A 27111-nucleotide genomic window follows, 5' to 3' on the forward strand; every position below is an offset into this window, starting at 1 on the left:
TAACGGCTCTATTGCAATGGCGAAGAGGAGGGGCGACAGGGGACAGCCTTGGCGGGTGCCTCTACCCAGGGAAAAATATTCAGACTGCTGACCGTTGGTAACTACTGCGGCTAAGGGTTGAGCATATAAAAGTTTTATCCAGGATATAAAAGCTTCACCAAATCCAAATTGCTTGAGCACTGAGAACAGGTAGTTCCATTCAACTCGATCGAACGCCTTTTCGGCGTCAAGTGAAATCACCATTTCAGGAACAAGGGCTGAAGGGGAATACACGATATTTAGGAGTCTTCTCAAGTTTGAGCTAGAGTGTCTATTTAAAATAAAACCTGTTTGATCTGTGGATATTATGTGTGGTAGTAACTTCTCCAGTCTAGCGGCTAGGATTTTAGACAGAATTTTATAATCGCCATTCAGTAAAGAGATAGGGCGATAAGAAGCGCACTGTAGTGGGTCTTTACCTTTTTTAGGGATAAGTGTAATAGCAGCTTGTCGTAGGGTTGGTGGAAGCTCTTCAGACGACAAGGATTCATTAAACACGGATGAGGCGTATTGTTTGTCAATATCAGCTAAGGCTTGGGAGATGGTCTCAAGTTTGGCCATTCTTGCTTTTTTTATTCTGGAGGAGTACTCAATTATCTGCCCTCTAAGGAACGCTTTAAGCGCCTCCCATATGGTTGAGTGGGACACATCTGGGGTAGTGTTAGTTTCTATAAAGAAATTAATCTGGGAGGAGATGTGATTTACAAACTCTTCATCAGCCAATAGAAGTGGGTTGAGCCTCCAATGGCCAGAGGATCTGAAGCAATTGGGCAAGCTCAGTTGAAAGGATAGAGCGCCATGGTCTGAGACAGAAATGGAGTGGTATTGGCAAGAGTCTGCATTCCCTACTAACCTGTTATCTATCAGAAAATACGGGTGTAGGTATGATGGGCACTGGAGAGGAAGGAGAAGCCTTTTTTATTGGGATATTTAAATCTCCAAATGTCTGAAAGACCAGATTGTGCACAAAAACCATTGATGACCTTGGCTGATTTGGTGAGAGCCTGAGGTCTATCTGAGGATCTGTCTAGTGTGGAGTTGAGGACACAGTTAAAATCGCCTCCTATTATCAAGTTGTAATTGTTATGGGCAGGTATGGCAGAAAAGAGTTTAGTAAAAAAGTTGTGGTCATCAAAATTTGCATGTCGTTGTGCGAGGTTTCCAATTGTTGAATGGTTTCATGGTGTTGGTCGATAATAGCTCTCTCAGCCGACAGTTGAGCAGAAAGTTTTGCTATAATGCGTTCCTCCATGGACGTTAGCAATCTCTCCATATCTGGCAGGGTTAGCAGGTTGCTAGCCTCAGAGTCCGGTTGTTCCGCTAGCTTATCTGAGTTGGCTTGTTTTGTCTCTTTATCTTGTTGGTCTGCCGTTTGGCCTGTTTTTCTATTCGTCTTTTTCATACTCTCAGCTAAAGTCAGCGTTAGCACCAATAGTTGAATGAAATTAAACGGATTAAAAAAGGATTTTGAACAGAGTATTCCCGGCTTGCAACCTACTTCGCCATGCGTCAAACCGGAAGCCTCCCGATCATAAGTTATGATAGAGAACAACTTCTGCTCATCGGGTTGATGGTGAAAAACACTTTTTCACTGCCACCAGCAAACAAAGGGGAATACCCATGGCGCTGTTTACCTGTCGTACCTGGAGCACGGAGGCGACGAAGGAAACGAGGGTCGCGGGCCGGCGTCCTAGTCCGGCTGAGGAAACGTGAGAACCGGCCTCCACTACCAAGTATTCTTCTGGCTAATGTTCAGTCTCTGGATAACAAGCTGGACGAACTTCGGAGCAGGATGGCTTTTCAACGGGACATTAAGTTTTGTAACGTGATGGTTTTCACGGAGACTTGGCTCGACCCCTCGATCCCGGACTCCGCCATTGTTCCCGAGGGGGTCTCCATTCACCGCCAGGACCGGACAACAAACTTGGGGAAGAGCAAGGGAGGAGGTGTCTGCTGCATGGTAAACAATCTATGGTGCTCAGATGTGGAAATTATTTCTTCGGGCTGTTCTCCGGACCTGGAGCACCTCATGATCAGATGCCGACCTTATTACATCCCGAGGGAGTTTACATCGGTCGTTATAACAGCGGTGTACATTCCGCCACATGCCGACACTAATCAGGCACTGGACGAGCTGCATGCGGTTATCGACAGGACAGAGACATCACGGCCCGAGGCTGCGTTTATTGTGGCCGGTGATTTTAACAACCCCAAGATGAGGAAAGTCCTGCCGAGATACCATCAACACATCAGCTGTCCTACGCGTGGAGTGAACACGCTCGACCATGTTTACACTCCCTTCCGGGATGCGTATAAGGCCCTCCCCCGCCCCCCATTCGGCAAATCGGATCACGTCTCAGTTCTGCTGCTGCCTGCCTATAGGCAGAAACTCAAACGTGACAGACCGGTGACTCGGACCATTCAGCGGTGGACCGACCAATCAAACTCGGCTCTACGGGACTGCTTCAGCACGACGGAGTGGTGCGTGTTCCAGGATGACGACATCAACACGTACATGGACGCGGTCATCTGCTACATCAGCAAATGCATCGATGACGTCGTACCCAGGATTACTGTACGAACATTCCCAAATCAGAAGCCCTGGATTAATGGTGACGTCCATGCAAAACTCAAAGCACGGACTGATGCCTACATCTCAGGTGATCTGGAGGAGTACAGGAAGTCCAGGTACGCGCTCCGGAGTGCTATTAGCAGTGCCAAGAGATTTTACAGGGACAAAGTGGAGTCTCACTACAAGGGCTCCAAAAAAAGGAACATGTGGGCTGGACTCAAAACCATCTCTGACTACAAAGCAAAGACCAGCAGTGCTGATGTAGTGTCTGCATCTCTCCCAGAGGATCTGAACACCTTTTATGCATGCTTTGAGAGCAACTCCCCTTCTGTGGAGATCCAAGAGGCCCAGGAGGACCACTGCCCCCCTGTAATATCCAGGGCAGACGTGTGGAGATCTTTTAACCGGATCAACACACGCAAGGCACCTGGACCTGATGGGATTCCTGGCCGAGCTCTCAAGGTGTGTGCAGATCAGCTGGCAGATGTGTTCACAGACATTTTCAACCTGTCACTGCTCCAGTCTGTAGTCCCCGCATGTTTCAAGGAGACCATCATTGTCCCTGTTCCCAAAAAAACAAAAACCCTCTGCCTGAACGACTACCGCCCAGTAGCACTCACCTACACCATCATGAAGTGTTTTGAGTGGCTAGTCAAACCCTTCATCACCTCCTCCCTCCCTGACTCTCTGGACCCTCTTCAGTTTGCCTACAGGCCAAATAGGTCGACTACAGATGCCATCTCCCTCACACTACACACTACCCTCTCCCACCTGGACCAGAGGGACACATATGTGAGAATGCTGTTCATTGACTACAGTTCAGCATTCAACACCATCGTTCCCCTGAAGCTCGTCACCAAGCTCAGAGACATTGGTCTCAACATCGCCCTCCGTGATTGGATTCCGAACTTCCTGACGGGCAGACCACAGGCGGTGCGGATAGGCAGCACCACATCCTCCACCCTGACTCTAAACACCGGTGCCCCCCAGGGCTGCGTGCTCAGTCCTCTCCTGTACTCCTTGTTCACGCATGACTGCGTGGCCACCCACAGCTCCAACACCATCGTTAAGTTTGCTGATGACACGACTGCCATAGGCCTGATCACCGGCGACGATGAGAAGGCCTACAGAGAGGAGGTCAGAGCCCTGACATCTTGGTGCCAGGACAACAACCTCCATCTCAACGTCGGCAAAACGAAGGAGCTGATCGTGGACTACAGGAAGAGACAAGGAGTAGAACACGCCCCCCTCTCCATCAACGGGACTACGGTGGAGCGAGTCAGCAGCTTCAGGTTCCTTGGGGTCCACATCAGTGATGACCTGACCTGGACCCACCACACAGACTCCATCAGGAAGACGGCCAGACAGCGGCTCTTCTTCCTCCGCAGGCTGCGGAGGCTCAACATGGATGCCAGGATTCTCTGCAATTTCTACAGGTGCACCATAGAGAGTATCCTGACTGGCTGCATCACCGCCTGGTATGGCAGCTGCACCGCCCTGAACCGTAAGGCTTTACAGAGGGTGGTGAAGTCTGCCCAACACATCACCAGGACGGAGCTACCATCCATGGAGGACCTCTACACCCAGCGGTGTAGGAAGAAGACCAACCGGATCATCAAAGACCCCTATCACCCTAGCCGGGCCCGCACCACCAGGCTCAGAGACAGTTTCATCCCCCAGGCCATAAGACTTTTAAACTCCTCCAAACCAGCACCTTAGCATATTTGCATATTTGCACTATTGCACATAATTGCACCATTGTTTTTCTTTTTTTTTTCTTTAGGTGTATATATATATTTAGATATATATATCTTATTTTCTATTTTAAACTTTTGATATTCTATTTTATATTATTTTATTCAATATTTTTTTGCTTGTAAATATTCGGAGCATTGCAATAAGAGAGCCTGTTCATTGCCAGCGACTGCTTAATGTAATTGTTGTGCATTTGACATTAAACTCTTGAATCTTGAATCTTGAATCTTGATGAAAACAAGCAGCTGGCACTTTATGTCCTGGGCCATGTCGGTGATGCGCTGGGCAATAGTCCTGTTAGACAGCGGCACTGATTCCAGCTCACGGGCTAATTTATCCCCATGCATGACCAGATTTATAGCTACAGCAGCGGGTTTATTTAATGTTTCGCCGATTATGTGTGACTTTTTTGCCTGTGCAATTAAATATGCCACCTCATATGATGCCCTTTGAGCTGCGGCTGGGATTGTCTGTTTAGTAAGGACTTTCTTTTGGCCTTGTACCTCTCGCTCATGCCGCTAATCCGTGTGGTAATAACCTCATGAGTCAACAGAGAAAAAGGAATAAACTGATGGAAATGTTTTTATTGCATGGTTTTATTCTAATTTCAAGTCATATTTATGTATATATTTATACAATAATGGGTAAAATATTCCATTTAAAATTATTTTAAAATTGTATTTGTTTTTTGGACGGCATCTCGCGACGCCCCCTCTGTGTCTCGCGACCCCCCAGGGGGTCGGGACCCCCACTTTGGGAACCCCTGATCTAAATCATAACCATCCTGTTTACTAAGGTGGTTACCCTGTGCCAAATGTTTAAACATTTATTGAAGTCCATTTTTATTCTTGTTTTGGTTGTGTGTGTAGTTTTTTTTTATTTATGGTTTATTTATTGAGGATTTTATACCATTTTTTAAATTCGAATTCGAATGTCAGACTGAATATTCTTAAGAATTGAAAGTTTATTGGTCTTTGAAAGGGTATACTTGCAGATATATGCTTCTTCAGTGATATGAAATTGTTTCAAAATTATGACAATATTATCTATCACAATAATTTCTGGGACAATACATCATCCAACAAAATTTGTGATGAAAATAAAATAATCATGACAGGCCTACCCTAATATTTTCCAAAATGCACCAAATTAGAGGTTTCCTTGCACAGTTTACAGATTTAGTAGTACAGATTTTTTAGAATTTCTTTCATGTCCAAGCAAAATTGGGATTGTAGACAGACATATCCCTAGCTGAATCGATATTGAATTGAACAGAAACCTTGTGACTCAGAATCAAATTGATTTGGTTATCAGCATGTACTTAAAGTAAACAAAGTAAAAGTGCAGAATAGCCAATTTTAGAATAATATATGACAGGATTCTCAGTGCAGAAGTGGATTAAATCTGATGTCAGAGGGTCACTGCATGTGGACACAGTGGAGGACCTGATTAGAATAAGTCTTGAGTGAACTAGCTTGGAGGAGGTTGCGGCCAATGAGACTGTACTGATGTGGTTCAGTCAGGAGAGCTAGAAGGCCCAACTAAAAGAGTTGGCCTTCAGAGGTGCTAGGCCCTAGTGGTCCTCAGGGGGATGTGCTCTAAAGGTAGGGGAAGGAGAGGCATTCTGTAAGAGGAAGTTCCTTGTTTACTTGTATTGTTGTGGTTGTTATCTTTTAAATGTTCTATTTATTACCAAAACAATTATTGGTAAAACAGTTAAGATGGGGAAAAATATGAATTTGTTGTGTTGTATGTGAGTGGTAAGTCTAAATTTTGTGATGGTGCCCCTAAAACCAGTGCTACTAGCAGAAAAAGTTAGTCTGGAGCCCTGAGGCCATCTCTTAAGCAAAGCTGTGTCAGTGGATCCGATGGGAGGGGGCTATGAACAGAAAGTTCTCTTGGAAGGAGCTGTGTGACATGGAAACACATTGAACCAGCTTCGTTATAAGAGCCACCTGCTATCTCCAATTATCCACACCAGTGGTACGAAGAAGACCCTACATGCCACCTCTTTCCTTCTCATACCAACGTAAGCCTCATTCAGGTGGGCTGCAAAACAAGCCCAACACAAGGCCATTACACCTGGCGACAGACTTTGGTGCTGAAGTGCTACTCTGGAGACCAGGCAGACATCTATTCCTTCTCTATCAATCCATCCCACAACTGCAGTAGAGTTTGTCAGTGCATGTGCAGAGCAAAAAAATTGCCCTTAGCCCAAGGTGCTTTTATTCTCTTCACTGTGCAGTGTATGGAGGCCTATGATTGAAAAAGCTTAAAGAAGGCTGGGGGGTAAGCTAGGGTCTGCCAAGTTGAGGTCGGCTGCAGAAGTTTTGTGGGGAAGTCAAGCCACCAGGCTGCTTAAGGACATGGGAGTTTGAGGTCAAGTCCAACAGCAAGCCATTAAAGCCCTATCCACTGACGCTGAACGGGCTAGTCGGTAGTTTTGGATCAAGAGGAGAGATACCATCTGGGCCCCCAAATTAACAGCCGCACCATTAGGGGGAGTAGAGTGAGTTAAAACAAACAGGGGCACACCTGAAATGCCAGGTGTTGGAGATGAGGGGTGTTGTGGGCCCATCATTAAAACTGCTATGAAGGAGGGTGCCCACCTGATGACCCCAATGAAGTATTTTTACCCCTCTGCACGCTGCTTCAAATACCATCATGGCCCCCACCTGGAAACCCTAAGTTGGCATTAAGCAGTCCTGTAAATTCTAACATGAATAAAAGTCAGTCTACAATATCTGACACTATCTGTCATTGCTGTCTTTAGAAAATGTTGGACAGTATGTAAGTTAGAGAGCAGTGAAGTACCATATTTGTGTAGAAAAGTGCTATATAAATACAGACCAATTACCATATCACAATACATGTAACAGTGTTATAATCTACACATATAGTAATATATCTGGTTGCTCTCATTTGAAAAACAGGAGATTACAGCAGCTTTTGAGAGAGAGCTCAAACAGCAGGAACATGAGTTCAACTTGAAAATGGATGACATGTGGGCAGTGTTGCTTTCTCGAGGTATCAAGGTGAAGAGAGGATGGGATCTCACTGTTCACGTGTTTCACTTGAGCAATGAGTCTATTTATGTTGTACATCATTTATAAATTATGTTATCATCACCGTTGTTGCTTCATGTGTGTTGTTCCTTGTCCAGGTAAAGATGCTATCTAAAGAGACTGAAATTCACTGCCAGGCTCAACTGCAGGCTACAGAGGCTTTCAAAACATTGAAAGAGTTCTGTCATCAAATACAAACCCAGCTGCAACGCCAAGACCAGGAGATCAAAGGCCTCATTGCTGTCAAGGACCACAGGTATGTAGTATGTAGTGTGTGTGTGTGTGTGTGTGTGTGTGTGTGTGTGTGTGTGTGTGTGTGTGTGTGTGTGTGTGTGTGTGTGTGTGTGAGAACATGTATTTCAGGTGTGCTGACTATATTCTCTCTCAGGATAAAGGAGCTTAATAATGAGGTGAAACAAATGGGGACCAAACTGAAAAATACGGAGGAGGACAACATTAACAAGTGAGTGGTCAATAACACAAAGTCCTCAAGCAATCAGAGCAAGCTGCTGCCACATGCAGGTACTGAATGAGCATGAATAGAGAAAAGAAAATAGTCTGGGTTTTACCAATAGAATTTGTTAATTAAGAATTTGTGAAATTGCTTTTTAGTTAAATAGGTAGTAGCAGAAATAAAAATGATGACATGACTGTGACATCAGGCGCTCACTGGTTCCATCCTTTTATTAACGTAAATCAATATGTCAAACTTAAATTCAGTAACTCAAACATAAATTGTGCTGTGTATCGCCCGGCTTCTGTCATGCTCAGCTCTTTGTCTGTGGCACCGCTCTGTCTATCTCTTTCTCTCTGTGGCGGCTTTCTCTGCCACATTTAAGCATGGGAGTGATTAGCCAACTGGAGGTGCTCTCCTGATCCATCTCCACGTTGCTATAATGACAAATATGCAAAAAAATAATGTGTTGTTTTTCTTTTTTCCAAATTCTTTAGTAGGAGAATTACTGTACATACAGTAATACTTTTGAAGAATGGACGATGTGCAAGTTAAAATTTCACATGATCGCATTTGTGTGAGTGCATGATGATCATCAGAGTGATGATGGTGAACTCGTAATAACTGGGTTAGAATTTCACGAGGATGCTTGAAATCCATTATACGTCCATCCAAGTTGACTTTATTATTGTTTTTATTATTTTGAAGCTTTGTTGGGCAAACAAAAAATGTAATTGGCTATGCCTGTTTCTCATATTCAGCTAAAGTAGTAGTAATGGTCCTTGTCAACTCGTGCACAAAAGCCAAATCAAGCTGTCTAAATATGTAAATATTTCTCCAAATGTCTAACTGTATGACTGTTTCTCTCAAGATATAAGAATGTGGTCTTGGCCTTGAAGGAGTGTGATGCAAAACTAGAGGCTCAGTGTCACACCTTCACAGAGCTGATGCAGAAGGCTGAGAAACGCATTGACAAACTACAGGAGAATATGGAAGTTTTGACTGCACAGGTACGCTGGTCACAGAAAGACCATCAAAAGGCCATGGAAGAGAAAGATGCGATAATTCAGAGGTGAGACAAACACAAGTTCAAAAGATGAAAAGAAAGAAAAACATCTTCATATTAGCATTAACCAGAGAAAGTGTGTTATATGTGTGTGTGTGTGTGTGTGTGTGTGTGTGTGTGTGTGTATCTGTGTGTCTGTCTGTCTATGGTTCTCTGTGTTTTTCAAGGCTTCATAAAGAGGTAGAAACAACTCAGACTGGCTGGGACAAGTACATCAGTCACGTTTCCACCGAGATGGTTGTCAAGAAAACTGAGATGATCAACCTGTGCGACAGAGAATTCAAGCTTAGAGAATAGCTGGATAGGGGCAGGGAGGAGATGGAGAGGTGAGAAAACAGGAAAGGTAGACATTTTTAATGTAATGAAAGGATAAACTAAAAAACAAATGCAGGAAAAGATTTGCTATGATTAATCTTGAATATGAGTTATATGACCTGATCTGAGTTCTTTGTGGTAAATGGTCTTTAAATGGTCTGTATTTAGTGCATATAGTGCTTTTCTAGGCTTGATGACCACTCAAAGAGCCTTACAGTACAGTTTTACATTCACCCACTCACATACACATTCATACAGTTGTGCTCCTCTGATCAATTAGTGTATATCTCTTCCTTCCTCTCTCTCTTCTCTCCTAAATCCGCCTGCATGCACGTCCGAACTGCATCCCCGCACTTCACGTCTTATATACATTCTAGAATCTAGATAGTGCGATCGCATCTCGACGCCATTCGGCGCTTTGAACCACGAGATAGATCAAAGTAACCTTTGTCCACCATTCCCTTGTGGTCAAACCACATGGTGCACCGCCATTTTGTAACCCGACACCACGTGTAATTTGTACGCCATTTTGGATTTCGTAACCCGACACCACGTGTAATTTGTACGCCATTTTGGAGTTCGTAACCCGACACCACGTGTAACTTGTACGCCATTTTTGATTTCGTAACCCGACACCACGGCTTTAGACACCATCTTGTCTCCATCTTCCCCGTACATATACACACACACACCCACCCACACACACACAGACACACAGACTCACGCACACAAACATACTCGCTTCCGGGTATACACATTGGAGGTATTACATATGTGTTACGATTGTAATAGATGCTTGTGGTGTTTTATCTTTGATATAGTGGGTTTGCTGTGATAATAGTCATTGAGTTACATTGATGTCATTATCTTAAATAAATCCCCTTTTATATTTAAAGTACCGGTATTTTTGTGATTCTTTGTGCATATATATATGTGAATACAGCTGGATTATGACTGCCTGTGCTCGAACTTAAAACCTTCACTGTTCATTATATAATCATTAATAGAAAATATTGAGATTTCTAATTGAACTTTTCAGATTATGAGACTGATCTTTATTGACTGATTGTTGGTCCCTGATACCAGGGTGGTGCCCCGTCTTTGATAAATTATAATTACAACTTTTATTATTCTTAATTGATAATTTTATTGTTTTTCATTAATTATTTCATTATTCTTAATTGATCACTCTATCATTTTTAATTAATTATTTTATTATTTTAATTAAATAATTTTATTTATTTTAATAATCATATTTTATGATTATTGAAAATTAGCCAACATCCAGTCTACCTACTATTGCACAACACAGTGCATCTATGGGCAGCACTTTTTTCTATTAGAAAAGCCAACCCACACTTTAAAATGTCTGTTTGTCTTTTCAGGTACAAGCAGCAGCTTTGTGCTGGTTTGGAGAAAGAAAGAAATTTACAACAGATAAAAGTCCAGGTGGAGCTGGAATGGCAGAGACACTGTGAGGACATGAAGGCCAAATTCTACCTTGCCAAGGAGAAGCTGATACAGGAACTAACCCACGCTAGAGATCAGGTCAGATTCTCAAACATTACATGAACTTTGTGTTCAAGTTCATTGTTGATGGTTTCAAAAACTGGCTTTGTTATTGAGTCCAATACTGTGTTAGTTTTTTATTGGTACATTCTTGAGTTGTCTTAAAAACCTCAATATTGGGGCCAATTCAGGCATATTTCAGTTTATTGGTATTTGTTGACTCTTTCTTTACTGAGCTTGACTGTGTTTTGTTTTCCTTAGCCAGCTTTTGATCTTCTTGACCACAGTAGGAATGTATGCTGCTTGCACATCAAGTCAAGAGGCTGAACCTATGATAGACTGCGTTCAGACAGAGGCTGACAAAATGTAGGGATTCACTAAACTCAAAAAGATCATTGCACAAAGCATTCATAAAGCAGCTTGTCATTTTAGCTGGTGCTGACTATTGTTTTCCTCTGTTCATATGAGAAAAGGCAGCGGTGGCAGGCACTGATCAATTTTAATTCCATGAGTAACTTGATAGTAAACGAAAAGTGAAACTTTTCTGGATTTAGTGCACTCTAAAGACCAGACTCAGCCAAAGATTGTTGTAAACATGAACAAATCCCCCTCAAGTCCAATTTACAATTAGATAGACATATTCATTTGTGGATTTGGACTTCTGTCAGTCTAGAGTTCACACGCTTACACACACACACGCAAGCACGATTTGAGTCAGACTCGAGTCTACACCTTTGGTTAAAACAATATTCAATCTAAGATACTGGCACAAGTCTTGTTAAAAAAAATATTTCTATAACATCAGAATCAGAAAGTCCTTTCAGTATCAAAGCAACATTTTTCTTTGACGTGGCTCACACAGGTACACATAAAATAAAAAGAAGAAAAATACACACCTATTTACATGAATAGAACAGTTTGACTATTGAGTGTAATAAATTTAAAATTTAAAAATGTATCTTCATTTGAATAATCTGATATTGATTAATAAAAAGGCGAGATTGATCTTTTAATATATGCCTTTTCTGGAAGCATCCTGCCCCGGTCCCGCCCAAACTCACTCACATGAGGAGAAATAGGCGGTGAACCAGAGATGAGGGAGGAGAGCCCATTTTGGGCCAGTCAGTTGGTTTTCACCATGCCAGAGGATCCTGTGTCCTACCTCCCCACTCCCTCACTGGCCTTCACTCACTTAACACTTGAACAATGAACTCTAATCACAAGTTATTAGGCCCCGTACAGTACTTGAAGTTTCCTTTTTGTGTGCTTTATTGCTCAAGAGTTTATGAGGCACGGTAGCATATTGCTGTCACACCAGAAATTTTTTATCCGTATCACATAAAAACATAAAAACAACAGCAATAAGCTTCCGTAAAGAGGGACACATTTAAACTAATTGAAAAATAGTCCAACATTTGGTACGCACTCAGAACCAGTACACACCTGGGGTCTCATTTATAAAACAGTGCGTGGGATTCATACTAAAAGTGTACGTGCTCACAAAACCGGAAATGGCATATGCAAAAGAAAATTCAGATTTATAAAACCATGTGCACGCACACCTGAACGCAAGGTTCACTTTATAAATCATAATCCACATGGAAACGTTCGTATGTGGATCTGCCTCCAAGTCCGCCCTCCACACGCCCACTTTCAACCATAAATGGTCAATGCAAAGCACGTCATGAATATTAAATTATGCTGCTGACCAATGGGTTTCCCCCGTGAGTCATGACAGAGTCACGGCATCAAGCGATGAGAAGAGGAAGTGAAACTTTCTGACACTGAGATCGAGGTTCACTGCCATTATCCACAATCAGATGCCAACAGGATACAGGATCCGCCAATATGATGTTGTGCCATAATGCATTAAACGTGATACCATAAAATGGTGTGCCTTTCGGCATTCAATAAATTTGGTTATCAAAATAAAATATTAATATTTTATTATTAATATTAAATAATAACTTTAATTGATTAAAGTTACCTCGGGGCACCACCCTTCAAAGGAAGGGAAAAGATAGCCAATTTATTGATTAAGTCTCATAAAGGTTCTAACTACAAATTTGGAACTCTGATTAACAATTAAATTAATAACTATAACCAAAATTACCATATAGATAGTTAGCTAAGTTGAAGGATATGGAGTTCTTGACAGTGTAGAGGTTGGCAAAATTCACTTATGCAACATTAATGAAAAAACATTTGTGAAAGAAAAACATTTATTATGAATATAATAAAGTATAAAAACACAAATTACTAACGGTCTAATTGCTAAACAAAGATAGGTATGTGTGTATACATGTGTGTGTGTCTGTGTGAGTCAGCGTGCTTTCAAGATGGCGGCTGGCCAAAGAGATAACACCCTTTTCACCCCTATGTGCTCCCAAAACGGCTGCTGGCCACTTTGAAGATAACACCCTCCTCCCCCCCCCTATTGTCTTTACGACATGTAGCAGGAGTCAGAGCTAATTAGGTGAAGGAATATGCATGTGTCTGTGTGTGTGCCAAATTAGACAAAGTTACTAGATTGGATGCAACGAAAGACTGTGAAGAGCATAACAGACTAACATTACTTTCTCAATAACTTGTACCCAAAATATCACAACACCACAAATCAAACTTATAAACCTCACACAGAATCGAATAAACAGTCTTGCTTAGCCTAGTATAATTATTAAGCCCAGTTGTGTTACCCGTCCGTGGAAAGGGGAAAAAGGAAGTTGCTGTGCAGTTCGAAGTTCTGTGAAGTCTTCTGGCTGGTTGTGGCTCCCGCCTTAGTGATTCTGTTGAGCTGTGTAGCTCAGTTGCTGGTTGAAGTTTTCAAGCAGGACATCGAGTCGCTGCTTGAAGGGTTGGTAGAGCTTGGAGGGCGAGGAGGTTTCCACCTTTGTGCTCCTCTCGAAGAGTTGGATGGGAAGAGAAGATGTGAGCTGGAAAAGAGGCTCGACAGCCTTCCCTCCTGTGGAAGGATTGTAGGAAGAGGACAGAAAAGAGAGAAGAGGGGGAGAACAGGCCTTATATTGGCCTGGTGACCTCACAGGTCATGGGGTCCAGAGTGACCAATGGGAGTTGAAACCTGTGTCCCTGGGGGGGTTTTCACACCTCTGTGTGACGTTGATGCCCGCTGGGAGGCTGAGTTCCTTGCTCTGGTTTTTGATGGCCCCTGGAAGACTGAGTCCTGGAGGAACATGCGGCTTCAGGCTTTTGACTGAACATGTGATACCGAAGTGTTGTCTCACAAAAACCAGGTCCCTCCCAACAATGATCACGATCAGCCAGAACGATACAGGATCAGCAATTACTATCACGATAAGCCAACACGATACAGGATCCGCCATTATGATCATGATCTCAGATTCGCGATCCACCATCACAATCCACGATGTGGCCGCAGCTGCGGCCCTGGATCTGCAAGCAATAGAGCACAGAGACTCTGGGGAAGAAGACAAGTCAGTCAAAGTATTGATGAGACATTGAATTCTTTATTGTGATAAGGAGGGAGAAGAGGAAAGAGAAGCTCCATGTGTCATGTGTCCCCCGACATTCTAGACCAGGGATCGGCAACCCGCGGCCCTGGGGCTGCATGCTGCTCTTCAGCTCCTCTGTAGTGGCTCCCTGTACAGTGTTTTGCATGAACAATTATATTTTTCGTGAACGATGGATGTTCACTCCAGCGAGAGTGAACATCACTCACAGAGCGACACACGCAGTGACATCTGAGCTCGTTCACGTGAAGCAGCCGGTAACAGACTTTGTTGAAGAATAGTGGAATCAGTGAAAACACAGGGTTTCTCTGGTCACAGCTGCTCATTGATCAGAGCAGAAGCTGCAGTTGGTTTGTACTGAGCTGGAGTTTCTGTTTCTTCCTCCACTCTGACCTGCTCTCACCTTAACTAATAAACACTCATCGCTAGTTATCAGGACCTGATCAGCACATGAAGTAACTTAGTGTTTGTTTGATTTTTTGAGTTTATGAGGCTGCATTTAAACATCATGAAAAATGACTTGTCAACATTTTGTGCTCAATACAACCCGAGACTTGACGCACTGTCAGGACTAAGTATTAAAATTACCCGGAGCGACACACATACATGATCCGACACCATCAATTAATAACTAAACACATGATCGTAATTTTGTCACCTAAATCATCCCAGTAAAAAATGAACTATGAACGTGAACTAGTTCTTGTTTGGAACCATGAACTTACAGTAGCTAAAAATAAAAAATAAAATGAACAATGAATGTGAACTAGTTCATTTTAAGTGTGAACTGGCACAACACTGAGTATAACTATATATACAACTTTATAAGGTGTGTTATCAAATATGTTTTGCGGCTCCAGACAAATTGTATTTGGTGGAAGAGGGGGAAAAATGGCTCTTTTGATGGTAAAGGTCTCCGACACCTGTTCTAGACCTATAACAGCATAACTAAGAGTAGGTCAAAGAAAAGCCTGGATCAGTTCTAACTATAAGCTTTATCATAAAGGAAGGTTTTAAGCCTACTCTTAAACGTAGAGAGGGTGTCTGAAACTGGGAGATGATTCCACAGAAGAGGAGCTTGATAGCTGAAAGCTCTGACTCCTACTCTACTCTTAGAGACAAGGGACAAGTAAGCCTGAATTCTGTAAGCGCAGTGCTCTGGTGGGGTGATATTGTTTTATGTGCTCTTTAAGGTATGATGGTGAAATATTATTAAAGGCCTTGTAGATGAGGAGAATTTTAAATTCTATTCTAGATTTAACCAGAAGCCAGTGTAGTGAAGCTAATACAGGAGAAATGTGGTCTCTTTTCCTGGTTCTTGTCAGGACACGTGGTGCAGAGTCTTTAACAACTTACTGCTAGAGCCTGATAATAAGGGATAACGCCATGTCATTCGCATAGCAGTGGAAATTTACAGAGTGTCCTGATAATGTGCCCTAGTGGAATCATGCATAATGAGAATAAATTTGGGCCGAGCACAGAACCCTAAGGAACACCGTGGTTAACTTTGGTGCGCACAGATGAATCATTAATTTGCAAAAATTGGAATCGATCTAAAAAATAGGATTTAAACCAGTTTAGGGCGGTTCCATTAATGCCAATTAACTGTTCTAGTCTCTGTAATAAAATTTGATGGTCAATAGTGTTGAATGCTGCACTAAGATCTAACAGAACGAGGACAGACACAGACCTTGATCTAAAGCTATTAGAAGGTCATTAGTGACTTTTGCCAAGGCTGTCTCTGTGCTGTGATGAGTTCTAAACCCTAACCCTATTACTTTCCTGGAGAAACTCACACGGCTGATTGGCTAAAACCTCTGGGTCCAGGATTTCCAGGACTTCGTTATTTTGCAAATATTAGAAAGAGGTGTCAAGGTGTAGATAAAATGTTCTAAACACATAAACACAGTACATTCTGTGTACAGAATCCATGTTTTTGAACATGAACACACCTAAGAACAATCAATCCGCAACTCAAGAAAAGAGAATACACAGTGGGCCTCATTTACTAACAGTGCGTACGCACAAATCTGTGCTTTAACCGTGCGTATGAACGTTTGACGCAGGAATCTGGGATTCATCAATATGTTCGTACCTAAATTTGGTTGTACTCTGTGAACAAATTTAGAAATTCCTCAGATCATGCGTACGCACAAATGATGAAGGCCCGGCTGTTCTAGAAAATGTAAACATACACCCTTTAAACTAAATGCATAGTATATTAAAACTCAATTTAGTTAAAAGAAAAAATAGTAAATAGACAGCAATAATTTAATTTACTAATGCATTGACCAAATGTATTAAAAAACTATGAAATTGATGCCTTTTCATCCTTATCTCTATAAAAACCTGCTGAATTTATATTAATGTTTCTTGATAAATGGGGCGTCGCTTCTTCTGCAACAATGATGTTAAAACACTGCGTTAAGTTGTAATCTGCGGGAGGAACTCTTCTGGCTGCAGGAGGTGTGTGTGTGTGTGTGTGTGTGTGTGTGTGTGTTTGTCCGTCTCTGTCCCTCTTTAGACATGAACAGATAATCACATGTGTTGTGCCATAATGCATCAAACGTGATACCATAAAATGGTGTGCCTTTCGGCATTCAATAAATTTGGTTATCAAGATAAAAATATTAAATATTAATATTTTATTATTAATATTAAATAATAACTTTAATTGATTAAAGTTACCTCGGGGCACCACCCTTCAAAGGAAGTGAAAAGATAGCCAATTTATTGATTAAGTCTCATAAAGGTTCTAACTACAAATTTGGAACTCTGATTAACAATTAAATTAATAACTATAACCAAAATTACCATATAGATAGTTAGCTAAGTTGAAAGATATGGGGTTCTTGACAGTGTAGAGGTTGGCGAAATTCACTTATGCAACATTAATGGAAAAACATTTGTGAAAGAAAAACATTTATTATGAATATAATAAAGTATAAAAACACAAATTACTAACGGTCTAATTGCTAAACAAAGATAGGTATGTGTGTATACATGTGTGTGTGTCTGTGTGAGTCAGCGTGCGTACATTACTTTCTCAATAACTTGTACCCAAAATATCACAACACCACAAATCAAACTTATAAACCTCACACAGAATCGAATAAACAGTCTTGCTTAGCCTAGTATAATTATTAAGCCCAGTTGTGTTACCAGTCCGTGGAAAGGGGAAAAAGGAAGTTGCTGTGCAGTTCGCAGTTTTGTGTCGTCTTGCTGGTTTCGGTTGAGCGGTATAGCTCAGTTGCTGGCTGAAGTTTTCCTGCAGGACATCGCATCGCTGCTAGGACGTTGGTAGAGCTTGGAGGGCGAGGAGGTTTCCTTGCTGAGATGAGCTGGAAGCTGCACCTTTGTGCTCCTCTCGAAGAGTTGGATGGGAAGAGAAGATGTGAGCTGGAGAAGAGGCTCGACAGCCTTCCCTCCTGTGGAAGGATCGTAGGAAGAGGCAGGACGAGGCTCAACAGCCTTCTCTCCGTTGAGGGAGTTTAGAAAGAGAGAGATCGAGTCGCTGCTGGAGAACCTGGCTTATATTGGCCCGGTGACCTCACAGGTCATGGGGTCCAGAGTGACCAATGGGAGTTGAAACCTGTGTCCCTGGGGGGTTTTCCACCCCTCTGTGTGAAGTTGTTGCCTGCTGGGAGACTGAGTTCCTTGCTCTGGTTTTTAATGGCCCCTGGGAGACGGAGTCCTGGGGGAACATGCGGCTTCAGGGTTTGATGGCACATGTAGGCCGAAGTGTGGTTTCACACAAAACCATGGCCCAACACATGTATTTAGTTATTAATCGATGATGTCAGATCATGTCTCCGGATCGTTCCGGTCACTTTAACCCTGATGTCCTGACTGTGCGCATCACGTTACGTCTCATGTTGTGTAGCAGGTTTAAACATCTGTCTCATAAACTCTAGAGAATCAAACACAAAGTAAATATCAGCACTGTACGTGTCCTAATAACTTGTAATCAGTGAGGGTGGTAAAGTGTAATGTGAGCGCAGGTCAGAGGGGGAGTGATGAGGAAACAGACTCCGACAGAGATACATGACGACCGGACCTTTAATGTGGGTCTGATCCTGAAGCAGCGCTGGTTATAATTATTCAGCGACGTCCGCATCGCGATGCATTTAAGAGAAATGTCCACAGCTCTAGTTCTCAGCTCTGTGCACGACACAGCACGCACATATTTTCTGTGGAGAGTAAGAACATTTCTGCGCACATGTTAGTAAAGGAGGCCCAGTGAGTGCAGCAAAGAACCTCTCCTTGCAGAACTTTCTGCAGTTTAGGCTTGTCTGAAACAGAGACATTTGCACTAGGGTCAAATTTGAATGTGACTGATGGTTCATTATCGTTTGATCACAGACATACGTAGTCATCCTCTTGATGTCCCTGCCTTAGTAGTGACAGAATAACACACATGGCTGAAGTGTCTCTTTGCCAATACACTCCTCATAGGTAGGATAATTTTGGATGTACACTACGGTTCAAAAGTTTGGGGTCACTTAGAAATTTCCTTATTTTTCAAAGAAAAGCACTGTTTTTTTCAATGAAGATAACATTAAATTAATCAGAAATACACTATATACATTGTTAATGTGGTAAATGACTATTCTAGGTGGAAACGTCTGGTTTTTAATGAAATATCTACATAGGTGTATAGAGGCCCATTTCCAGCAACTATCACTCCAGTGTTCTAATGGTACATTGTGTTTGCTAATCGCCTTAGAAGACTAATGGATGATTAGAAAACCCTTGAAAACCCTTGTGCAATTATGTTAGCACAGCTGAAAACTGTTTTGCTGGTGAGAGAAGCTATAAAACTGGCCTTCCTTTGAGCTAGTTGAGTATCTGGAGCATCACATTTGTGGGTTCGATTATACTCTCAAAATGGCCAGAAAAAGAGAAATTTCATGTGAAACTCGCCAGTCTATTCTTGTTCTTAGAAATGAAGGCTATTCCATGCGAGAAATTGCGAAGAAACTGAACATTTCCTACAACGGTGTGTACTACTCCCTTCAGAGAACAGCACAAACGGGCTCTAACCAGAGTAGAAAGAGAAGTGGGAGGCCCGGTGCACAACTCAGCAAGAAGACAAGTATATTAGAGTCTCTAGTTTGAGAAATAGACACCTCACAGGTCCTCAACTGGCAGCTTCTTTAAATGGTACCCGCAAAACGCCAGTGTCAACGTCTACAGTGAAGAGGCGACTCCGGGATGCTGGCCTTCTAGGCAGAGTGGCAAAGAAAAAGCCATATCTGAGACTGGCCAATAAAAAGAAAAGATTGATATGGGCAAAGAACACAGACATTGGACAGAGGAAGATTGGAAAAAAGTGTTATGGACAGACGAATCAAAGTTCGAGGTGTTTGGATCACACAGAAGAACATTTGTGAGACGCAGAACAGGTGAAAAGATGCTGGAAGAGTGCCTGACACCATCTGTCAAGCATGATGGAGGTAATGTGATGGTCTGGGGCTGCTTTGGTGCTGGTAAAGTGGGAGATTTGTACAAGGTAAAAGGGATTTTAAATAAGGAAGGCTATCACTCCATTTTGCAACGCCATGCCATACCCTGTGGACAGCGCTTGATTGGAGCCAATTTCCTCCTACAACAGGACAACGACCCAAAGCACACCTCCAAATTATGCAAGAACTATTTAGGGAAGAAGCAGGCAGCTGGTATGCTGTCTGTAATGGAGTGGCCAGCGCAGTCACCAGATCTCAACCCCATTGAGCTGTTGTGGGAGCAGCTTGACTGTGTGGTATGCAAGAAGTGCCCATCAAGCCAATCCAACTTGTGGGAGGTGCTTCAGGAAGCGTGGGGTGAAATTTCTACAGATTGCCTCAACAAATTAACAGCTAGAATGCCAAAGGTCTGCAATGCTGTAATTGCTGCAAATGGAGCATTCTTTGACGAAAGCAAAGTTTGAAGAACACAATTAATATTTCAAATAAAAATCATTATTTCTAACCTTTTCAATGTCTTGACTATATTTTCTATTCATTTTGCAACTCATTTGATAAATAAAAGTGTGAGTTTTCATGGAAAACACGAAATTGTCTGGGTGACCCCAAACTTTTGAACGGTAGTGTATGTATTTCCACAGACTGGTGAGGATCAAGAAGGTTGTTCTGGTGAAGATAGGAAGAGAGTTAATTAACGCTTGAGTTCTTTGGAGAGAAAAGGAAGAAGAGAAACAGGTCTGTAGTTGTTTACTTCAGACAGGTTGAGGGTGGGTTTCTTGAGGAGAGGGTTCACTCTTGCCTCTTTAAGAGAGTTTGGGAAACAGCCAGTTGACAGGGAAGTGTTGATAAGATAGGTGAGAAAAGGAAGAAGGTTGGGAGCAATATGAGAATAATAAAGGAGAATGTGAGAAGGAATGGGGTCTAGGGGGCAGGTGGTTGGACGGGCGGAAGTTACCAGGGCAAGAACTTGATTGGGAGACAGGGGGATGAAAGTAAAGACAAGGGGTTTAAAATGAGTTAGATGGAAAGGTAATTTTAGAAGGCTGGTTGGAGAATGAGGAGCGTATGTCATCTATCGTTTTTTTAAATTAGTTGATAAAGTGGCTTGTTAGAAGGGCGGAAGGAGGAGGGGGACTGGGGTTTCAAGAAGGTTGGAAAAGATGGTGTATTTTTATTTGATAAAAAGAGTTTTTGGCTGCAGAAATAGAGGCAGAGAAGGAGGAGAGAAGCGATTGATATGTGAGCAGGTCATCAGGGTGTTTTGATTTTCGCCATTTCCTTTCTGATGCCTGCATAGTGGCTCTGTCGGCGCGCACAGCCAGACAACCACGGAGTAGGGAAGGACTTGCTCACCTGTCGTGAAGTAGGAGGACTGTAGCGCCGTCACCCCCAGATAGGGGTGGAGGATGCTATTTCGCACTGAAATCTTGAAAAAAAGCAATACTGAAGGAGCAGAAGTAGATGAAAAAAAATTGCATTTTATTCACAAAAGGTACTACTACAAAAAGATCCCCGGGAAATACAACAAAACTAAATCATACTAGAGAAAGAAAAAGAGCACAAATTAGAAAAATCTGCCTCACCGCAAGCTGCCAACTCCTTTCTCCCCCTTCACTACTGACTGGCATTTTGCTTTATAGCCTCACCTGCCTGGAACCTACCACCTGCTACCACACTCAAGTGTCCGGAGGCCCCGACAATTTAATTCTTACACTGCACTGCTATTTTTACTCTTATTTCTTATTTAATTTATTAATTTGTATTCTCTATTTACATATTAATTTCCCTTTTAACGGTTCTTTTTTGTTTTGTCTTATGTTGCATTTACAATTTGTCATGATGCCTTTTATATTTTATGTAAAGCACTTTGAATTGCCTTTTTGTTGAAAGGTGCTATACAAATAGGCTTGCCTTGCATGCCTCGTTCATATATATTGTTGAAGTGAAGTGTGTGTGTGTGTGTGTGTGTGTGTGTGTGTGTGTGTGTGTGTGTGTGTGTTTACGGTCCGGATATCTGAGGGTAGAAACTCCTCTTCACTCTTAAGGTTTTGGCCATGTGACTGCAGAGGCGCCTGTCATTACATTACATTAACCCAAGCATTTCATTGCCAGCAACTGCTTAATGTAATTTTTGTGCGTATGACAATAAACTCTTGAATCACTACATTTCATTTAGCTGACGCTTTTATCCAAAGCGACTTACAATAAATACATTCAACCATGAGGGTACAAACCCAGAACAACAAGAATCAACTAAGTACAATTTGCTCCAAAAAAAGGCAAAACTACAGGCTTACCCTACAGGTAAGTTACCATATTAGTGCAGCAATATATATATTTTTTATTTCAATTTTTTTATCCAAAGTGTAGTCAGAAGAGATGTGCCTTTAGTCTGTGGTGGAAGATGTGTAGACATTCTGTGGTCCTGATGTCAATGGGGAGCTCGTTCCACCATTAAGGAGCCAGGACAGCTAACAGTTGTGATTTTGTTGAGTGGCTAACTCACAGAGTAGCTAACTCTGCATTGGCAGATGCAGAGCGGAGTGGACGGGGTGGGGTGTAAGGTTTGACCATGTCCTGGATGTAGACTGGACCCGATCTGTTTGCAGCACGGTACTCACGGATGCGGGCAGCCACTGGTAACCAGTGAAGGGAGTGGAGTAAATGGTTTGTATTTATATAGCGCTTTTCTAGTCTTGATGACCACTCAAAGCGCTTTACATTACAGTTTGCAATTCACCCATTCACACACACATTCATACAGTGCATCTTTTAGCAGCACTTTTTGGTCTATAAGGGGCAATTCGGGGTTCTTGCCCAAGGACACTTCGGCATGCAGATGTGGAGGGGTATCGAACTGCCGACCTGCTGGTTGGAGGACGAATGCTCTACCACTCAGCCACAGCCGCCTCTGTAGTGTGAGTGAACTTGGATAGGTTGAAGACCCGTCGAGCTGCTGCATTCTGGATGAGCTGCAGAGATCGGATGGCACTAGCAGGCAGACCAGCCAGGAGGGAGTTGCAGTAGTTTAGGCGTGAGATGAAAAGAGCCTGGACCAGAAAGGTGGTGTGCGGACATCCACCAAGAGATGTTAGTCAGACAGGCAGAGATACGTGCTGCTACCTGTTTTTCAGATTGGGGAAAAGAGAGGATTAGTTGGGTGTCGTCTGCGTAGCTGTGGTATGATAAGCCATGTGAGTGAATGACAGAGCCGAGAGAGTTGGTGTACAGAGAGAAGAGGAGAGGACCCAGGACAGAATCTTGAGGGACCCCAGTAGTGAGAGGACAAGGTTCGGACACAGATCCTCTCCAAGTTACCCGGTAAGTGCAGTCTTTGAGGTAGGATGAGAGCAAGGAGAGAGAAGAGTCTGAGACACCCAGATCCTGAAGGGAGGAAATAAGGATCTGGTGGTTCACTGTGTCAAATGCAGCAGAAAGGTCTAGAAGGATGAGGACAGAGGAGAGAGACCAGACTGGTGAGGATCAAGAAGGTTGTTCTGGTGAAGATAGGAGGAGAGTTGATTAAAGTTAGCTCTCCCTTGGAAAGAAAGGGAAGAAGAGAGACAGGTCTGTAGTTTATTAATTCAGAGGGGGTTCTTGAGGAGAGGGTTTACTCTTGCCTCCTTCAGAGAGCTAGGGAAACAGACAGTTGACAGGGAAGTGTTAATGAGATGGGTGAGAAAAGGAAGAAGGTCGGTACCAATAGACTGACCTCAGCAGTCTAAACAGGTCATTGTTGGGGCGTGAAGTGTCCCTAATGACGTTTTGGGCACTGACTCTCACCCTCCTGGTGTATTGTCTGTTTCAGAGTTCAGATTTGGTTTATTTTGGCCAAGTGAGTTAAGCACACACAATGAATTTGGTTCTGGCCCACGGTGACTATCTATTGGTAAAGACAGTGTATATGTAGGATATATACAATACAATATACAGACATGTTATTTACAGACAGCATATATATATACAAGAAAAAACAACAATATAGTGTACATGAAGACCCACTGGGATTTTCCAACCTGCGTTGGTGCAGTCTTTGATGAATTAATGCATTTTGAGTGTCTAGTATATATCCCCCAATAAATGTGGTACATTTTGTAAAATAATTTTAAAAAATGAAGATACATACAGTACATTAATGAGTGTGTATTTATCTACACACAGGGTTTCATACCAAGGGTAGAACTTCTAGCATCTGAAGAGATCTGCCGTTTGAAGGAACAGAACAGCATCCTCCGGGCTGCAGTTACTCAGATGAGGAAGGACATGGAGTGTCTCAACCATCCCCTATTCAGCTCCCAGGCCCAGCCACAGGCAGCATATCCTCAGCCAGTTCAGCATCCAGGATCCCCTGCTGCTACATCCATCACTACAACAGCTAACACTCAGATGGCCACCAGACCACCTCCCCATTGCACCGACCTCTCTTCCAAAGTCAACCTATCAGGTGTGGACAGTACTCTTTAAAAAATATATATGTTTATTGAATTTTTACAGAATGAAAAAACAAGCCGTTTTCAGACCTGACATGCAGATAAAGTCTGGTGAATTGGGTCCCGACTATACGTATTTACGTATTAAATTCGCTGCGGAGATCATGTGATTTTCTTGACATCACACAGACACCGGCGTCGCTTCTTATCGATACAAACTCTATAGACATCTTCGCCGGTGTCTGCTTTTTCACCGAGAGATATTTGTTTTCTTTTGGATTTCTTTCATTTTTGAGTATGTTGCATGTTAGAAACGTAATCAAACCCCCTCAATCACACGCTGTGAATCCAGCAGGAGATCCCGGCTGTGTTCTCACATCTTCCGACTTTCTGCTGACTTTTTACCAGGTGGGCAGGCTTGGAAAGTCTGCAGATAATCTGGAGGCTCTCACTCTGACATTTGCTCTCACACCTTCTCCAAAGACAGTGCAGACAATCTACGGAGTTCAGTGCATGTCTGAAAACAGCTATATCAATAGTCTAAGGTTTAGAATTTAACACAGAACAGCTGAGCAAATATAATTACAGTGAGAGAATATTAATAATAATAATGATGATGAACAATTAAGTAAGTAAGTAAATGAACATATAAATAAAAGCAAGGGAAAAAAACAGGCACATCTGTCCGACAAGCTTTAACATTATCACAACAAAAACAATCCTAGTTGTCCTTTAGCTTAGCGCTGCTTTATATAAAAGTGGCTGACAGATTAGCAGATACATTCATATTTACATATTCAAGGAACGGCCTCCTCATTACTATTGTGAAGTTAGCAGTCTTAAAGTGTAGTAGACAACCCATACGGTCCAGTGGGGTGTGCTCCATTATTATCTTATTCCAAACAGAGCTTAAAGGAGCTCTGCTGGAAGCCCGCTAAAAAAATGTTTTGCTTGGCACAGAATGTAAGGACAAAACACAGTTCATGTGATGTACATCAGTAGTGTGTTTACTAGGAAGACCAAGGAGGAGTGACACTGGCTCAAGGTCAAGCTTAAAGGGATAGGTCACTGATAAATGAAAATTCTCACTATGCCGATGGAGGGGTGGTTGAAGTGTTTGAGTCCACAAAACACTTTTGGAGTTTCAGGGGTGAACCGCGTTGCTGCCAAATCCAATACAATTGAAGGTAACTGGGGACTCTGGGGAAAAAAAATAAAATGCCTCCATACTGCTCCTGTGGTGTCATCCAAGTGTCCGTAGCCCCGACATTGAAATTAGACTTGAACGACATCATTTACACCATGTTTTTAGCCTAAATGTCCTATGATATCCCCCGAAGCACGAATACACTGCCAAACCGCACACAAGCTCTCGCCCAAGGGCACACGCGGGGTGCAAGATACCATAGCTTCTTCCGGTAGCGGACATTTAGGCTTAAAACATTGTCTAATTTACACATTTTCGAGTCAACGGAATGTTGTGCGTATGGACACTTGGATGACACCACTGAGTAGTATGAGGCATTTTATGTTTTTTTCGTTTGTCGTGCAGTTACTTAAATTGTATTGGATTTGGCTGCAATGTTGTTTACCCTGAAATTCCAAAAGTGTTTGTGGACTCACCTCACCACCTATCCATCGATATAGTGGTAGATAAGTAGATAATAAGTGAATTAAAATTTTTCTCTGTGAACTATCCCTTTAATTCTGCTATCAAATGTCTAAATGTCTTCTGTATTTATATAGCGTTTTACAGTACAGTTTTGTAATTCACCCATACACACACACATTCATACAGTGCATCTATACAGCAATTTTTTCTAAGTGAGGGGCCATCCGGTTCAGTATCTTGCTCAAGGACACTTGCAGATGGGGAAGACTGAATCGAGCCAACCCACCATCTAGTTGAGGATGACTGCTCTACCCTCAGCCACAGCTGCCACTGGTATTCAGTTGGCTGGTACATTAACTTCGCCACAAGAGGTTACACACTTAACCCAAAGCACAGGGAAGATGTTGGGATTAAATTTAGAGATGGTCAGGCAATAAATGCAGTCCATGTAATATTTAAGTTGTATTGCCTGGTTAGATTTTTTTGGGGGTGATTCCAGATATCCTCCCACATATCTTCTGTAAAGTCAAGTTTCCATTTCAGGTCTGTTCCAGCACCTGAAACCACTGACATCCTGGGACAAAATTTCAACTTTTCTGTACCAGAAAACTTTAATCAGTTAACAGGGTTGTTTTTCTTTAATATAAACTCTAATCTAGAAAACCAAAAGAAGTAATTTCTCCATACATCATATTGAATTCTGGCCTCAAAGAGGTCCCCAAAAGTATAGATAACTCTTTCAAATCCCAATGTTTGAAATCTGAATCCTGGTAGAATGTCAAAAGCCTTGTTTATGAATGTAGTAAAAGAAGATGTCAATGAGTTCATTCTTCAACAAATTGAACTGTCCTCCATGCCTGAACTGTATTAATTGTAGGGATGAAACAATAACCAGTTTCACTGTATACTGTGATAAAATTCTTAACTGTCATAAGATACCCAGATACTTCAATTGCTCCTGACCGAGGAAGGAATCAAATAAATCTCCAAACATGTGCTCCATAAGGCGTTAAAAATCATTGCACAGACCAAAGGGCATCCTATTAAACTCAAATAACCAAAAAGGGAGTACAGAATGCAGTCTTTGCCTTGTCTTTTCTGCAACCTCAACTTGGTTGAGGTTGAGTCTCTTGGCAGGGGAACACATCATTCCTGGTCTCTTGCATTCAGGCGGCTAGTCAACAAAGTGCTAAAAATTGGATTTGAACATCTGGTGAAACTCTGGTGTTATGATACTCTGTTTGCTTGAATCCTCGACCCCTAATACCAATCAATCATGTTTCATTTAATTTCATTAATTTGTTTATTTGACCAGGGACATGCTCATTAATCTACAGCAAA

General features: G+C 42.3%; 1 protein-coding gene across 1 annotated transcript in view; it reads left to right on the forward strand.

The window, feature by feature from the left end:
- The window catches only part of ccdc57 (coiled-coil domain containing 57), a 66970-nt gene that overhangs the window by 27873 nt on the left and 11986 nt on the right, over positions 1 to 27111 (forward strand). The window contains 7 exon segments of the mRNA XM_047338415.1: positions 7300 to 7401; positions 7530 to 7687; positions 7820 to 7894; positions 8757 to 8957; positions 9119 to 9277; positions 10652 to 10814; positions 23890 to 24181. Coding sequence (XP_047194371.1) covers positions 7300 to 7401; positions 7530 to 7687; positions 7820 to 7894; positions 8757 to 8957; positions 9119 to 9277; positions 10652 to 10814; positions 23890 to 24181 — 1150 coding nt within the window.

Source organism: Hippoglossus stenolepis, chromosome 21 (assembly GCF_022539355.2).
Source record: "Hippoglossus stenolepis isolate QCI-W04-F060 chromosome 21, HSTE1.2, whole genome shotgun sequence".
NCBI classification, from domain to species: domain Eukaryota; kingdom Metazoa; phylum Chordata; class Actinopteri; order Pleuronectiformes; family Pleuronectidae; genus Hippoglossus; species Hippoglossus stenolepis.